Source organism: Miscanthus floridulus, chromosome 8, assembly GCF_019320115.1.
Source record: "Miscanthus floridulus cultivar M001 chromosome 8, ASM1932011v1, whole genome shotgun sequence".
NCBI classification, from domain to species: domain Eukaryota; kingdom Viridiplantae; phylum Streptophyta; class Magnoliopsida; order Poales; family Poaceae; genus Miscanthus; species Miscanthus floridulus.
Genome location: NC_089587.1, coordinates 220,315,962 through 220,332,426, shown reverse-complemented (window position 1 = coordinate 220,332,426; position 16,465 = coordinate 220,315,962). Strand labels below are relative to the sequence as shown.

At 45.6% G+C, this 16,465-nt stretch overlaps 1 protein-coding gene and 1 long non-coding RNA gene across 12 annotated transcripts; one reads left to right on the top strand and one right to left on the bottom strand.

Annotated features, from left to right (window-relative positions):
• Window positions 1-7,765, top strand: LOC136478213 (uncharacterized). 10 transcript variants are annotated; one of them, XR_010764216.1, is made up of 8 exons: window positions 1-499; window positions 722-754; window positions 860-952; window positions 5,719-5,799; window positions 6,337-6,410; window positions 6,769-6,841; window positions 7,230-7,438; window positions 7,542-7,765. It is a non-coding gene; the product is annotated as an uncharacterized lncRNA (long non-coding RNA). The 10 variants fall into 10 exon arrangements; XR_010764208.1 differs by having other exon boundaries at window positions 6,769-6,879; XR_010764215.1 differs by adding an exon at window positions 5,445-5,508 and having other exon boundaries at window positions 6,769-7,438.
• Window positions 965-5,411, bottom strand: LOC136478212 (uncharacterized). 2 transcript variants are annotated; one of them, XM_066476571.1, is made up of 5 exons: window positions 4,474-5,411; window positions 3,696-4,258; window positions 2,352-3,578; window positions 2,125-2,243; window positions 965-2,038 (listed from the first exon to the last, which is right to left on the bottom strand). In XM_066476571.1, exons 2-5 carry the CDS (start codon window positions 4,255-4,257, stop codon window positions 1,763-1,765), a joined length of 2,184 nt encoding a protein of 727 aa, XP_066332668.1. In that variant the 5' UTR covers window position 4,258; window positions 4,474-5,411; the 3' UTR covers window positions 965-1,762. The 2 variants fall into 2 exon arrangements, with proteins under 2 accessions (XP_066332668.1, XP_066332667.1); XM_066476570.1 differs by having other exon boundaries at window positions 3,696-5,411.
• Window positions 7,766-16,465: the final 8,700 nt, after the last annotated feature.

Below are 16,465 nucleotides of genomic sequence, written 5' to 3'. Positions count from 1 at the left end.
GTCCTCCCACCCAAACTCATCCCCCGTCTCCTCTCCTCCCCCGCGTCGTCGCTCTCCTCCCCGCGGTGCCGCGCGCCGCTCCCCGCCCCCCCTCACCGCGGCGCTCCTCCCCTCCGGATCCGGCGAGGGCGCGGCTCGCAGCACCGGCGGCGCCGGCCGGGCTGCCTCGCGGAGCGGCGGCTCCTCCCCTCCGGATCCGGCGAGGGCCGCGGCTGCGGGGGCGGCGGCTGGGCGAGCAGCGGGGGCCGCGGCTGCAGGACCGGCGGGGCACCCCACCTTGTCTTCCGGTGCGGGTGCCCCTTCTCTCCCTCGCCCCCCTCTTCCGCTGGCGCTGGTGCAGCGGCGGGCGGCGGCCTGCCGGCCCCTCCCCTCCAGATTTGATGGTTCGACTTCCACGCCTCCTCGCTGATCTGGATAGGAAGGATGGCCACGCTCCTATGCTGAAGAAGGGAGAACTGCTCATGCCAATGAGCTTAGCCAGATCCTTGCGTGAATTAAGGTAGTGCTCCCCTTCCTCCTTCCTTTAGCTTCGTACACTGCACCAGTAGGTTTGTGTACCTGTCCTTTTTCTCTTACTGAATCATCAATTGTGTATAGAATTAAAATAAGCTACTGTTAGTACAAAATGTTCCAAGGTTCTCCATACATTTAGCAGGGAGATTTTCTATTTGGGTTGTTTTGCTAACCTGAACTATTGTTGTGTCTATTACTGAGATAATAGGAGGATGTATTAGACTCTGGACCAGTTCTAGAGGTAAGACCAGAGGTCTGTGCAATTGCCCTTTTTTTCTTACTGAATCATCAATCATGTATAGAAATAAAACAAGGTTTTAACTGTAGTAGAAAATGTTTTGTGCAGGAGAACACCCCTTGCGTTTTGTGCAGGAGAACACCCGTTGCCCCAAATCTCCGGAGAAGTCAGCGAATCCTCGGAGCAAGAGGTACAGAACTGGTGAGTGAGACTTCCACCCCTCTGATTCATTACCGATATAAACAGCCGGATCCAATATTTCATTATTTCTATCAATGTTTTGAAAAACGTTGTGCGTTGGGCGTGCGCTAGCCTAAAGTTTAGAGTTTAGGAAGTTTAAACGAGATTAAACGTTTTTGTTTTTTTATAATTTTTGTGATACTGAGAGCAAAGTCAGTACTAATAACACAACTTGAAGTAATAACAGTGATCATACCTCTTGCTGCACACTTGTTTTCGACATGAGTTCCTTTCCTCCTTGGTTTCTTGCATTGAACAGCAGCTAACAATCAAAGAGAGACAATTTAATAATCTGGAAACAGAAAATTCAAATAATAGGTCAAGAATAGAAACTCATCTTTGAGGGTAGCAGCACAAGGCAAAATTGATCTAGCAAACAACAGGGCAGCAGCACAAGAACAGGGCAGCAGCACAAGGCATCAATTCTGGTCAATATTGTACATGACTCCATGTACATCCAAGCTTCCAAACAACAGGGCAGCAGGCAGCAGCACAAGGCAAAATATCACAAGAAAATATACACACAACAGTCACAGCTCACAAATTAAAGATAGTAGTAGGCAGTACAGTACAGTACAGTACAACACACAATAATGGTCTTATGGTCCACACACAAATTAAAGATAACTAGATAAGTAGATATTAATATTTAGATAACTTGGCAGCCTACTGCTGCTGCTGCCATCATGCAATCTCCTCAGTCCTCACTCCGCAAATGCATTGCAATTTAGAATTGCTTCTTCATCCTCATCATCCTCATAGGCAATGTCATCATCTCCTTGCATCTCCAAGGGCACTCCATGGTATCCCTGTCTCTGGCATTTGTTCTAGCTCATCTTCCTCATCCCTGAAGACAACCAATGCATGATCATCCCCTCCCTCATAGAAAAATCCTTGAGCTTCAGAAGCATCACTACTTAGGAGCACTTCATAGTTACTCTTTCTTTTAATCTTCTCCTTCTTGGACATCAATTTATTATTGAATTGGATGAATACCAGAGAGTTGAGGCGCTCTGTTGTCAGCCTATTCCTTCTCTTTGTATGATGCTGTACATTATAAAATACAATTCCAACATCAGCACATGTACATTAAATTGGGAATAGAGAGCAACTAGTGGAGACTACAAACTAACCTGTTCAAATATGCTCCAATTCCTTTCACATCCAGATGAGCTAGAAGTCAGTGAGAGGATTCTAATAGCCATATATTGCAAATCTGGTGCTCCACCTCCATAAAGCCTCCACCAAGATGCTAAAAAATGAAGTCAAATGTCTCAAACATGTGCTGTTTTGATTGCAGAAAATTTTGTATAGAATTAATTGCAGTACAAATTTGGACAGAAATGATGCAAAAGCTTACCCGGGTTGAACTCGAAGCGTTCGCAGCTCCTTGCCAGCTTCTTTGAGAAGTTTCCTAGTCTCTTCTGGAACTGTTCCAAGTCCACATTAACAGCCCTATATCCCTTGTCATCATCTGTACAGTAAAAGGTCTCCACACACTCCATGAAATTTTCCACTACTGTTGAATCATTGAAGATTGCTGGATTGCTGTAACTGTAGTAAGGATTCAGCATATATGCAGCCACATGTAATGGAGAATCAAGCCTATCTTTCATCTTCTTGTCAACAATAGCCATCACTTCTTTGTAGTTCCTTTCCACATTTCCAAATGCCTCCTTGATCTCCTTCTTTGCCTTGAGAAGTTCTCCATACACAAAACCCATAGATGGCTTCACATCCCCATCAACCAAACGTAGAACTTTCACCAAGGGCTCAAAGACCTTCAAACAAAGGGCCACATTTCTCCAAAATTGTATGTTCAACACTGTGGCTGTAGCATCCTTGCCCTTTTTGGTCTTCGCTTCAGGTAAGTCATACCACTTTGAGTCAACCACCATCTTCCTTAGACAATCCTTCTTTTCCATCATACTTTGCAGTGTAAGATAGGCTGTAGCAAATCTGGTTACCCCTGGCCTTATGATTTCTCTCTTCAAGGTGAAGGACCTCAAACATGCCAGGGTCCGGTGGTGACCATAGACAAAGATAGTGAATGATTTTGCTAGATCAATTGTCTTCTTGAATTTTGCAAGGTTGCCAATACCTTGCAGCATCAGATTGATGGTATGAGTTGCACAAGAAGTCCAAAATATGTTTGGCCTCTTGAGGTGCAGCAATGCCTTTGCTCCCATGTTGTTAGAGGCATTATCTGTCACAACTTGCACTACATTTTCAGCACCTACGTCCTCAATTGCCTTGTCAATGAGCTCATAGATAACTTCACTAGTGTGTGACACATCTGACATCTCCACAGACTTGATAAATGTTGTGCCCTCACTAGTATTTGTGCACAGGTTCATAATACTTCTTCTCTTCATATCTGTCCATGCATCAGTCATGATGGAGCAGCCATTCTTAACCTTCTCATCTTCACGGTCTTGTAGCAAGCTCTTCGTTCTTGCATACTCCTCATCCAACAATCTACCCCGATAATCATGCTGAGTTGGAGGTTGGAAACCAGGACCAAATTGACCAATAGCTTCAACCATTTCTTTGAACTCATCATTATCACAAGCATTAAATGGAATAGCTGCAAAATAGAATGGTGCAGAAAATTATAATTGCAGCAGCTAATAATGCATGGATTCGAATAAATAAGAAGGCTGCAGCAATAAGGAATGGTAAATTACTTAAGTACAGAACATACCATGTGTATATACCCATTTAGCAACATATTGCTGCACTTGGTGAGTTCTTTCTTTCCAAAGTGCTTCATTTATGTTCTGTTGCCTCTTAGCTTCAGCACTGCTTAACTTGGGATCAATGGGACGAGTAAATCTGTCCATGGGTCCTAGCTTGTGAGGTGTACTTGAGCTTCCAGCAAGTGACTCAACTTCTGTCACTTCCTCTTCACCTGTTGCAAGTTGCACATTCTCCCTAAGCTCTTTATCACGTTGTTGCTTCCCTTTCTTCTTATTTGCTATTTCATCAAGATTCTGAATGCACTTTTGCTTAACATCATCAGGAACTTTTTGGCACTTCGCAATAGAAGTGCCCCTATGAGCAAGATGCTGCTTAAGGCGATTAATTCCTGCACTCTCATGGCCACAAAGAAGACACTTGACTTTGTTCTTGTCATTGGGATCACAGAGACGCCCCCACTCCCAGCCTATATCAGATGATTTCCTCTTTAGGTGGTTGGCAATATCGGCAGCTTCTGGAGCCGCTGCTGCAGCACCAGCAGCAGCTGCTGCTTCGGAAGCCGACATCCTAATCCCAATCCAAGAACAAGAGTAGAATAATAAGGACCAAGAGTAACAGATCAACACATCAAGGACTAAGGAGCAGTACACATTCAATCTTAACAGGAACAAGAGTAGCATAATAAGGACCAAGACTAACAGATCAATTTCAGTGATTGACATACAGAAATCAAAAGAACAGAGCATGGGAAGATGGGGATTTGGGTGAGACCGAGGGAGCACCTGGAGAGAACGAGTGAGGGGCTGCACCAGCCTCTGTGTTGCTGTTGTCGACTCCTGCCCTGCGCCGGCGGCCTGCCCTCTGTTGCAGTTGAGGGGCTGTGCCTGGACCGGCCTCTGTTGCCGACGGCCCTTGCGCCTGCGGCCTCTGCGCCCGCGAAGGAGAAGGGGAGCCCTAGCAACGACCCCTACGGCCCTACCAACGACGGCGAGGAGGGACCAGGTGGGAGGAGGGAGGCAGGCGGCGGGAGGTAGGCGGAGGCGGAGGCGGAACTGGAGTGCGACAAATCCCGACTTCGTTTCTGCGGCCGATTTGTGCTCCCGCGTCGGGCCCGCCTGGTGTTTCCCGCGCCCTCCCGTGCTTATTTCCCGCACGCGCGCGCGATTCCCTCCCTCTTCCCGCTCGCGTGCCGGACGCTTCCCCGCTCGCGAGCAACGCGTTTTCCACCGCCTAGACGCGTTTTTTGACCGATTACGCGCGATTAATCTCTGCCACGCGATTAAACGAGCGCCTAATCACGCACAACGTTTAATTCAACGTTTACCCCCTAAACGCAACGCTGGGCCAACGTTCAGCGTTTAAACGTGATTAAACGACGTTTAATGACGTTTTTCAAAACATTGATTTCTATCACCATCCTGTGAGGCTATGTCATGTTTGCATTGAGAAATCAGCAGCAAGTTATCATGACGACGCGATCTGGAAAAACAACTCTCCACTGCTTGCTTGCTCAACCTCCTCTTTTTCCTCTCAAGTTCTATCATATAAAAAGTTTCTTAATTTTGGATAGGCCACTGAAAACTAATTTGTTGTCGAAATGGGTTAGTCACATGTTTAAAGGAAATGGCTGCCAGCCTGCCTGTGCGCCGGTTATTTTTCTTTTATTGGTGTGACATGTTTCTTTTGTCCTAATGTCATCTGAATTTTTATTCATTGTGTATATTAGCCTTAGTGTAATTTCTTTTCCAAGCAGGCCATCTACTGCTTGCATGCGCTTCCTTTTGTTTTAATCCAATAAAGCAGTGTAATTTCCCAAGGTAATATTGCTGCTGCCTTTTGGTCTGTGCTTGGTAATTCTCTTCCATTAAAAGGGGGTCTATTTTCCTGATGAGCTTGAATTTAGTATGCTTGATAATAAGAATAAGTTCAACACCCAAACTAGGCATAGATAATCTTAATGAGCCGAAGCATTAGTTTGCAGGAAAGGATTTTATTGACTATTGATATCCAAACCTTGTGGTCTGCAGGTGTATTAGATTTGGAGGAGCATATGGGCAGTCAAAGCTTTCAAACATCTTGCATGATAATGAACTTGCCGGTGATTTAAGGTATGTCTTTCTCCGTCTAATACATGACCTTTTATTTTCTGGTGCAAGTATTGTACATTTTTGTGATAAGGACATAAGGTAGAGCGTAGACATTGCTTTTTTAGTTCAGTCTGTTTTTCCCCCCATGCTACCACATTAATGCAGACCTTTTACTGATTGGGCTTCCTACTGCTACGCTATGGTTAGTTTTTTTTTTTTGGAGCGTGCTAAACTTTTTTTATTTCTTAAATTGTTAATCCTGCTGTTTACTTTTGATTGTGGAAAGAAGTCGAGAAGGCTATCCATCAGGTTTAAGAGGCTTGGTATGGTTGAGATCCCAAGATATTCTCTCCGTTTGCCTTGAATGCTGCTTGCAAAAATACTCTCTCTGTTTGGCTTGAATACAACCTGCAACAAGACTTATTTCATCATTATTAACTGCCTATCATTTTTCAGATTTCAAAAACGTATTAGGAGAGTGTGCAGACTGCCATAATGTGATCTCATGCATTTTACTGCTGGGTTTGTGACTACACATTGAATTTTGGACCTATGCAGGTTTTCTAATTTTATCAGTACCTGCATCAAGCCACCAAGGTTAGCTTCTGGGAGGCCTAATTATCATTGCTCAGGTGTATACAAAATTCTCACTTTCACTTGGATCGTAGACTATGGATATGAGCAGTAGACTTATGTAGTTACCTGCAACTTCGTTATTCAGAATGCTGAAGTTTAGACAGTACAGTATTATCAGAATGAAATTAGAGAAGTGGCAGTTAAATTTGAATATGCTTCCTAAAGAACATGGAATGGAGCATTTCAAAATCTAGAACATGAGACTACTTTTGTTGTGACATTGGTTTTGTTCTGAACTTTTCTTTTCTTTTCACCTTCATATGCATATACCTTTTCTTTTTTCCATTAGAGGTTACAGTAGTGGATATCAACGGCATTCATATATGTTGATCAGATAAGGTTTTTTATGTGCAGCATGAGGGTGACTATGAGGAGAAACAGAAGAGTAATGCATGATTTTTGCCTGCCAGCTACAGTGAAAACAGAGGCAAGCAAAACTGCCAGGCAGGAGTGTTAAGTTTCTAGGTCACTTACCCACTTAAGACTTACCTTCTTCTCCACTCAACTAATCAGTTGATGAGCTATAAACTTGATTAGGATTGATAGGAGTGCAATATAGGATGTTAGTGTTCCATTTTGAGTGCATTTTCACTGACAGGTTCTTCAGGTGTTAGATTATGCAATTTAAGAACAGGCTACACATGGCTTGCGGCGTAATGTACTGCATAATGTAGTTAGGATAGCTCAAACATGATTTTACAGTAGTGGTTGAGTGGGGTTCTGCAGAGGTGGATATGCTTATCTGAATATTAAACATTGTCTGAACTTTTGTTTTGAAGACAAGGATTATTGAAGTATAAACTTTTCTCGAACAGGTCCTAAACTAAGCTGGTGGACAAATGAAAGTATTAAAACTTCCCATATCCACACCCTTGTCAGAAGCATTACCCTGGCAGATATGCTCTTATTATTATATAAATGTTTTCCATAAGTTATTTTTTTTCCTCTACGACCAAGCCACAGAAGAGCAAGGAAGAGGTTGGCCTCCCATGCACAAGCTCTTTTTCTTGTCAGCATCAGATAGGTTATTGTCAGAACCTAAGTCTGAATAAAAAATTGTTTAGTTGTCCTTATCTCGGTACTAAATAGTCATGCTTCTGATGGTTTCCTTTTATAATGCAAGGAAGGATGCTTAGTCACAAGAATGGAGAATTGGAGCTGAGATTCATGCCGACTCAATAACTTTTTATGGATTATTCAGCTACACCATACTGTTGCGTTACTGTTGTGGTTTATGTATTGTTCAAGGCATAGTTTTTTCCTGAGACGAGTTGAAGGCATAGTTAAGATAACCTGTAATTGCTTGTGCATGACCTTATGCTGCTTATAGTAAAATTATCGACCTTGTATTCGTAAGTGATTTACGGCATCAGTTACATAATGCCCTTTCATGTGTAAGCTCCTATCTTTGTTAAAATACAAATCCATTCCTATTGTTAGGCTTTCACTGTGGCATTCATCTGTCGTTCGTTGCTTTCATCGTCCAAATGTTCTAGTCCCAAAAAATTTGCGGAGATTCCTACCTGCGCGCGAGCGCTCGCACGGCTACAGACCGCTCCCATCTAACCCCTTGCGTGTGTCTCCCTCCCACGTTCCTTCTCTTTATTTTTTCTTTATTTTACTTTCCTTGTTGTAGAAAGGAAACCTGCTAGGTCGGTGCTACCTATAAATATGTAAGCTCAGGCCCTTGGTTTGGCATCAAAGATTAACACGAAACTGTCACTGAGATAAAGGTGACGTTCCTCCTATACCAGGCGCATCTGATTTCTTTCAGGTTCGGTACCAGGTGCGTGTCTCGGACACGGTGGCCGCTTGGAAGCTGATGGCGCTGAAGGGTGTAATTAAAATGGACCGCGGCCCATTTAGTTTGTATTTTGGTGTTTGATGATCAACATGATTAACGTATGTGCAAGTGTTTATTTTATAGTGCAATAGAATGCAAACGCGGATTGGACTAAGATTGGAACGTGAAGAATATGATCAACGCTCAAAGGAAGACGCTAGAGGAACGTGACTAAGTTGGACTAACATATGTGCAAGTGTTTATTTTATAGTGCAATAGGATGCAAACGCGGATTGGACCAAGATTGGAACGTGAAGAATATGATCAACACTCAAAGGAAGACGCTAGATGATGTGTGATCAACCTAGAAGTGAAGTTAGGAGTCCAAGACGCGAAGATAAAGAAGCCCGGAAGAAGAATAAACAAAGGGCAAAAGCTGCTGCTGGCACCGGACATGACTGTGTGCACCGGACAGAGCACCCCTGGGCGGTGCACCAGACAGGGCACCGTCACCCCTAGGCAGTGCCCAAAAACAGCAGCATCACTCTTTCATATTTTAGGCATAACTTTTAGCTCCGAATTCCGATTTCGATGATCCAGGACTTTTTGGAAAGCTAATGAAATTCTCTACAAGATAGATGTGGTGGTTCTCAGGTTTTAGCAAAAGGTGGCACCGTCATGGCCACCGGACAGTCCGGTGCCTGGCACCGTCATATTTTTCCAGAGAGCACCGATTTCGGGAGTTTGGCCCGGGTGGTCACCGTCACCCCTTGTCCGGTGACCACTTATCCAACGACTAGTTTGAAATAGCCGTTGCAATTCGACCGTTGGGGCACCGTCACCCCTTGTCCGGTGACCGCACGTTGCTGTCCGGTGACCACGCAGAAAAATGGATTTCATCTCCAACGGCTAGCTCTCCACTTGGGGGCTATAAATACCACTCCAACCGGCCATTTGGAGTGAGTGGGAGCTGAGGAAAGATAGGAGGGTGTTGCTGCACCTTATTTGTGCTCTCCACTTGCATAGGGCTTAAAGATCACAAGGTGATTAGCGTAGGTGCTTTTGCGAAGTGCTTAGGTTAGTTAGACCATGCTCATATGCGCTTGCTCTAAGCTTAGGTCTAGTTGCTAGTGAGGTTTGCATACCTCATCCAAAGGTGCTTGCGTGCACCATGCTTGTACTCGACGGGGCTTGTAGTCTTGCGAGACCACACCAACCGTGCTTGTGGTGTGGCCGCCACCGTGTACCGAAGGGAACAAGGCCCGCGGCGGTTCGGCCGGAAGCTTGACAATGAAGACGGCGGGGACTCCAGGGTTGCTCCAGGGTGATTCTAACTCTAGTTTCTTCCATAAGTGTGCTAATGGCAGAAAGAGGAAAATGCAGGTTACTATGCTTGAGATAGAGGGGCAAGAGGAGGCTGACCCAGTTCTCCTGAAACAACACATAACTGAATATTATAAACAATTGTTTGGCAAGGCAGATGTGGCAGATATGCATCTTGATACTGAGTTATGGCCTGTCAGTCAAAGGCTTCAGGAAGAAGACAATGAGGCTTTAACTAAATCTTTTTCTTTGGAAGAACTGGATATGACAATCAAACAGATGAAAAATAACACAGCCCCTGGTCCAGATGGATTCTCAGTAGAGTTCTATAAAGCTTTCTGGCCTTTAATCAGGGGTGATATTAAGGAGATGATGGATAACTTGGCTGCTGGCAGATTAGAGCTCTGGCGACTCAATTATGGTGTCATCATTTTGATCCCAAAAGTCAAGCCAGCGGTGAATGTCAAGCAATTTAGACCCATTTGCCTGCTCAATGTTATATATAAAATCATTGCCAAAGCACTCACTCTTAGATTAACCTCGGTGATAGACAAGATTATCTGTCCATATCAGACTGCCTTCATCCCTGGAAGGAATATTTTGGAAGGGGTGATTATTCTACAAGAGATATTGCATGAACTAAGAGTTACTAAGAAAGCGGGTGTGATTTTGAAGCTGAATTTTGAAAAAGCTTATGACAAAGTGGACTAGAATTTTTTGGATGAAGTGATGCATAGAAAAGGTTTTTCAGAAACCTGGATCCAGTGGATTAACCAGGTGGTCAGAGGTGGTAGAGTTTGTATAGAACTTAATGGTGAGAGAGGAGAGTTCTTTAGAAGTTTCAAAGGTTTGAGACAGGGTGACCCCTGTCTCCTCTGCTGTTTAATTTGGTAGCTGATGCCCTGTCAGCCATGCTAACTAGAGCTAGAAGTGCAGGTTTGATCCAGGGGTTAGTCCCACATTTGATAAGTGGAGGTATCACCCATCTACAGTATGCTGATGATACTGTGTTGCTTCTGCATTTTTCTACTGAAAATCTCACAAATACCAGACTGATCCTTTCCTGCTATGAGGCTATGTCTGGCATGAAGATCAATTTTGAGAAAAGTGAAGTTTTTACTGTTGGTCTGTCAGTGGAAGAAACACAACAGGTTGCTGATATCCTGGGTTGTCAAGTTGGGGTTTTCCCAATAAAATATTTAGGTATGCCTGTGAGTCACCACAAAATCACAAAAGCTCAGTTGAGATATGTAAGTGATAAAGCTGCAAAGAGACTGGGAACCTGGCAATGTGATTATCTGTCTTCTGGAGGAAAGTCTGTTTTGATTGATTCTTGTTTGTCCTGCACTCCCTTGTACACCATGGGGGTATATGAGCTGTATGAAGGGAACTATCAAGCTTTGGACACTATCAGATCCAGGTTCTACTGGTAGGGTACAGGCAAGAAGAGAAAATACCACATGGTTAAGTGGGAGGGCCTTTCCAGACCAAAAGAGTTTGGTGGGCTGGGCTTTCTAGATGTCAGGGTTATGAACAAGTGTTTGTTGGCTAAGTGGATAGATAAGCTTGAAACTGGGAGCGACAGTCTGTGCTGTTCCTTGCTAAGGAACAAATACTTGGGACCAAAAAGTATTTTTCAGGTGAAAAACAGGAAGGGGTCTCAATTTTGGAGATCTTTGCTAGATATGAAGTTCTGGTATGAAAAGGGTAGAATAGTTGAGGTTAAAGGTGGTAAACAAACTAGATTCTGGCGAGACTGCTGGTTGGGAAACTGTCCTCTGAAAACCAGATTCCCTGCTCTTTTTCAGATTGCAACTAATCAGGATCTGGAGGTCGACAGAGCAAGCGCTCAGGGGCAGTGGATTGTGTTGGAATTTATATGGGCTTGGCCCAATAACCAATTGTGAAATTCCTAATAAATCTTAAAGGCCCATTCATGTGAGCAAGGGAGGACGTGGGAACTCTTTAGTACCACCTTGCTGTTGAAGTGGAGGTAGCCATACTTAAATATGGAAGTCCTCTCCACTTCCTCAAGTCTAGTGTGAGGAGGAGAAAAAGAAGCCCACACGCGCACACTTGCTCGCCTCGCTGGGACTGCATGTGTGCGCGGCACCTGCATGAATGGTCCACTGAAATCCGGTTCCTTGCCTTGTGGGAGCGCAGTCTCCTTTTGCAGTTTTGGTTTCTAGGTCTTCAAGTTGCAGAGTCCTAAACGATTTAGATCGTGATTGCGACTTGCAGTTTTGGTTTCTAGGTCTTCAAGTTGCAGAGTCCTAAACGATTTAGATCGTTGGACAGGACTATATATATGTAGCTTACCGGCCACGCCAAGACGCATCTAATTGAGCTAGGGTTTTGCCTCTTCTTGTTGCTGCGGGATTGCATGTGTGCGCGGCACCTGCATGAATGGTCCGCTGAAATCCGGCTCCTCACCTTGCGGGAGCGCGGTCTCCTTTTGCAGTTTTGGTTTCTAGGTCTTCAAGTTGCAGAGTCCTAAACGATTTAGATCGTGATTGCGACACGAGGTCGGTTGGACAGTACTATATATATGCAGCTTACCGGCCACGCCAAGACGCATCTAATTGAGCTAGGGTTTTGCCTCTTCTTGTTGCTGCGGGACTGCATGTGTGCGCGGCACCTGCATGAATGGTCCGCTGAAATCTGGCTCCTCACCTTGCGGGAGCGCGGTCTCCTTTTGCAGTTTTGGTTTCTAGGTCTTCAAGTTGCAGAGTCCTAAACGATTTAGATCGTGATTGCGACACGAGGTCGGTTGGACAGTACTATATATATGCAGCTTACCGGCCACGCCAAGACGCATATAATTGAGCTAGGGTTTTGCCTCTTCTTGTTGCTGTGCTGCCGCCGTAGCTTCTCCAGTTCGATCGTCTGCGTGCACCGGCGATCGGACGAGCAGGTCTCTGGAACCCTCGTCTTTGCGATCCTGCACCGGGAGAAGGCGAATAAGGTTTTTGGGAAGCGCTCTTCTCGTGACTGCTTTCGATCTTCACGACGGGTTGTCTTCCATCCAAGTCAGGCGGCGCTATGTCCTGGCGTATCCGTCGTCAGCTGCTCCGAGCTCTTCCTCCACCTCTCATTGACGACTTCGACGACGACTTCAACATCAACGATTTCGACGTCGACCTCGTTCCATCATCACCACCATCTGCATCACCAACGACTACAGCTACAGTCGGCAGGTATAATCCTCGCGTTCTAATGTCTTCGTTCATACTGTTCAATCTGTTTGGTGTACGAGCTATGCTTACACCAGTAGTCATATTTATACTATACAATATGTTGTTTGATCATGCAAGTATTCAGTACATGCTTAATCTAGTATTTCAGATTGTCATGATTTATATTCTGGTTTTAATCTGGAAATTGCCTAATTACTTAACAGATTGTGCCTTTTAGAAGATAGCTTAATGAGAATCAGTGGCAAGATTGGTTAGAATTGCTGGGTTTGCTAAGTACGGTACAGCTGACTGAAGGCTCTGACACAGTTCGTTGGGCTTTGGAGAAGTCAGGCAAATACACTGCGAGGTCTTTGTATAAAGAGATTACATATGGTGGGGTCACTGATACTAGAGCTATGTTAATCTGGAAAAGTCCTATCCCTCTTAAGGTGAAAATCTTCATGTGGATGGCAATCCATGATAGGATTCAATGTGGTGTGCAGCTAAAGAAGAAGAAATGGGCTGGGTCTGAGAAATGCATTGTGTGCGATGAATTTGAAACCTCAGATCATATTCTCTTCCGGTGCCCTATTGCCATTTTCTTATGGTCTTTTCTGCGAGACTGTCTTGGTTGGTCTACATCGCCAACCAGCTGCTCCTCGCTGTTCTTAGAGGTCGTGGAATCTTGTCGAGGTAAGAAACAAATGACAACCATTTTCATATGCGCAGGTGCTCTCTGGTCCGTTTGGAAGACCCGCGATGACATGGTGTTCAACAAGAAGATCTTGCAATCCCCGGTGGCGTTGATCTACAAGTCGTTGATGTTGTCCAAGTCTTGGCGCCCCCTCCTCAAGTCGAAGATGTTACCGATGGCAGATGAGATGATGAACAGGATCTCGGCGAAAGCTAACTCGTTGATGTAACGCTGCTGTTGCGCGAGTGTCCTTTTGTTTTCTTTTCGTGAGATAGTGGCTCCGTGGTTGAGCGTGTTTCTGGTTTGTTGCGTGTTCAGGTTTGAGGTAGCTCCGTTTGGATGTTTGCTCGTCTTTTGTAAACTGGTATCCCCAGTGTCGGATCAGGGTATTCGTTACGCTTTCTAATAAAGTGGGGTGAATGCCTTTGGTCTAAAAAGTTGCGGACGCCGAGGAGATCTAGGCAATTAGCGGCGGTGGCCGGCGTGTGACAGAGGCGAGAAGAGAGGGAGGGAGGCGGAGAGTCATGGGTGGCAGCGTTGCGTGAGGGCGACAGCGAGTGGATAGGGTTTCGAGAAGAGCATAGCTGGACTAGAATTGAGAATTGCTGGGTTGGTTTGGCTCCCGCTCATGGGTTGTTGTTACATGAGGTGCTGGCTTTACTAGGCTCCTTGGCTCATTGAGCTCGTGAGCGGCTCGCGAGCTAGCTCATTTTAGTGACCGAGCTAAAACCCTAGCTCGGCTCATTAAGAAAATGCAACGAGCTGAGCCAATCCGAGCCGAGCTAGCTGCGAGCTGAGTGATGAGGACATCACTCCTTCGGATACACACAAGAATCCTCCGCTGGACATTTAAGGTCCAATCACTCGAGCTCGTGCGCGACAATTAAATTTAGAGGTGAGCTCGTTCCTAAGCAATTCTTTATATGATTTTAAGAATAGATTGCTACCTAATGATAATATTATGCTTAGGAATCACGGAGAGGATCAGCAAGGGCGTGGAGAAGGCTTTGGAGGCGTGGAGGACCAACAAGGACATGCCCAAACCGATTCGAGTTCAAGTTGGTTTCGAAATCCAAGAACAGTCTGCACTAAAACAGACGCACAGGTCGCATACGGGCTCGGATTTGGTCGTTCTTTATATGGATGGAAAGATAATTTCAAGACGCCTCCAATGGCACTGGTCCCAAGTCCAAATTCATGCGGAGTCATCAGGAATCGTCAAAACAAGTTGATGTTCAGAATCTGTCTCAGTGCTACGCCACCGTATTTCGGTCTTTGGGCCGTGTATCATGTTGGAGCCCATTAGGGGCGTGTCCAGGGGGTCTTGCACGACCCTAAAGACTTTATATCAGTATCCGCCACCCAAGTTAGGGTTTGGGTTTTGCTTAGATTATTCTATCAAGAACAGTTTCACCGCTCGTTCGGTTTGTGAGACCCCAACTTGTGAGATTAATCATTCATCTGCAAATTCGGTTGCATTCTTCCTTGTTCTTACTTGTGTTCTTCGATTCACAGGTAAGGATTAGCCTTCTTGGCGAGGTCGACAATGCACCGCCGGTCGATAACCTGAAGAGACGTGGTGCTGCGATTGCGGGGTTTCGAATTGTGTTGTTCGGAAGCCAGACCGAGGTGTGTCGTGACTCCACCAAATCGTTGTTTATCTGAACCTTTTGGAAGATTAGGAACCCTTGTTCACATCACCAAGCGACCGAATAAGCCTCGAGCTTTTTGTCCAGCCCTACCCATCGCCACCTCCTTCCCGTTATGCGACTTCACCGGGAGCCTGCGTTACCGTGGCTACAATGGTGTATCGGTGGCGTCGTGATAGGTGCGAGCGCCATCGCCGGCATGGGCGCGAGGACGACCATGGGATGATTGCGTGGGCACCGTAGCACCGCGCCCCCGTGCGAGTGGCCGTGGCGCCTGTCCTTCCCATCCGTGCAGCGGCGAGCACCAGCAGCCTAGTGCACATCACGACAAGAGAGAAGAGGAGAGGAGATGCAGGGAGGAGGAGGAAGAAGCAGCAGCAGGATGGAGTAAAATGGTGGAGTGGAGCTATACAATAGCAAAACAGGATGTAATAAAAATGGTAGAGTGGACCTGTATTTTGTCGAGCGGAGCTCTCCCAAATAGGCCTTAAAACAAATACTAATCGCTAGTAACAGCTGTTGTAATCAAGCATAGCTTAGCCCGTAGCCGGACCAGCCGCCCGCGCCACTAGAAGCGAAACTGTCGCCGAAGGAGCCCTGCCATCTCTCGTTCTCCTCGCCCCCACCGCCGCCCTCCTTTCCCATCTCCGACGGCCCCTGTCGCCGGATCCACCGCCGCCACTCTAACTAGATTCTTTCACACTGCCGCGCCCTCTTGCTCCGTCTCTGGTGGCTCTCCACCACAGAAATTATCACTCTTGATGTTTGGCTATGGATATCGAAAATGGTAGCAATGTTGTATTTGCGCCAGATGAAGTCATGAAAGAAAGTGTGCCAATATGTTCTATGGTTGTATTGGGAGTAATTAGTTCGTTTGGTGGCACAAGAGGGCCTGTTTGGAAGCACTCCACTCTAAAAAATTATGCTCTACTCCAAGAATTCTACTCCACCTCCTAGCTCCACTCCATCATTTTTCACATCCTGTTTGGCTCCACTCCACTTGAAAGGACCAAGATGCCTAAGAGGGGGGCGGGGTGAATTAGGCTTCTACAAAAATTAATGCGGAAATTAAAACCTAATCAAGCCATGTGCCTAGAACTAGTGTGTGCCTATGAATTAATCGTGGAAACAAGTTTAGCACCCTAGTTCCAACCCTAGTCTAGCATGGCAATTTCTAGGAATGTAAATGCAGAAAGGAAATTGTACAAAGTAAAGAGAGGGTTAGAAGGCCGATTTTTTCCCAAGGTATCGAAGAGTCGGCACTCTCCCCTAGTCCTCGTTTGGAGCACCTAACGCAAGGGTGTAGCTCCCCCTTGATCCAACACGAGGATCAAGTGCTCTCTAGTGGTTGATCCTTGTCCATCTCCAAAACGGTGGATCCCAAGCCGTGTACACCTTCTTGGGCCTCTCACAAGACTCCTCCTTC

Excerpts from the sequence above, each read along its gene's own strand:
- LOC136478212 (XM_066476570.1), bottom strand. The coding sequence starts at position 4,437 with ATGCTCTGTTCTTTTGATTTCTGTATGTCAATCACTGAAATTGATCTG. Across the intron at positions 3,579-3,695 it reads TAAATGGGTATATACACATG|CTATTCCATTTAATGCTTGT; the intron begins GTATGTTCTGTA and ends TCTATTTTGCAG. Across the intron at positions 2,244-2,351 it reads ACGCTTCGAGTTCAACCCGG|CATCTTGGTGGAGGCTTTAT; the intron begins GTAAGCTTTTGC and ends TTCATTTTTTAG.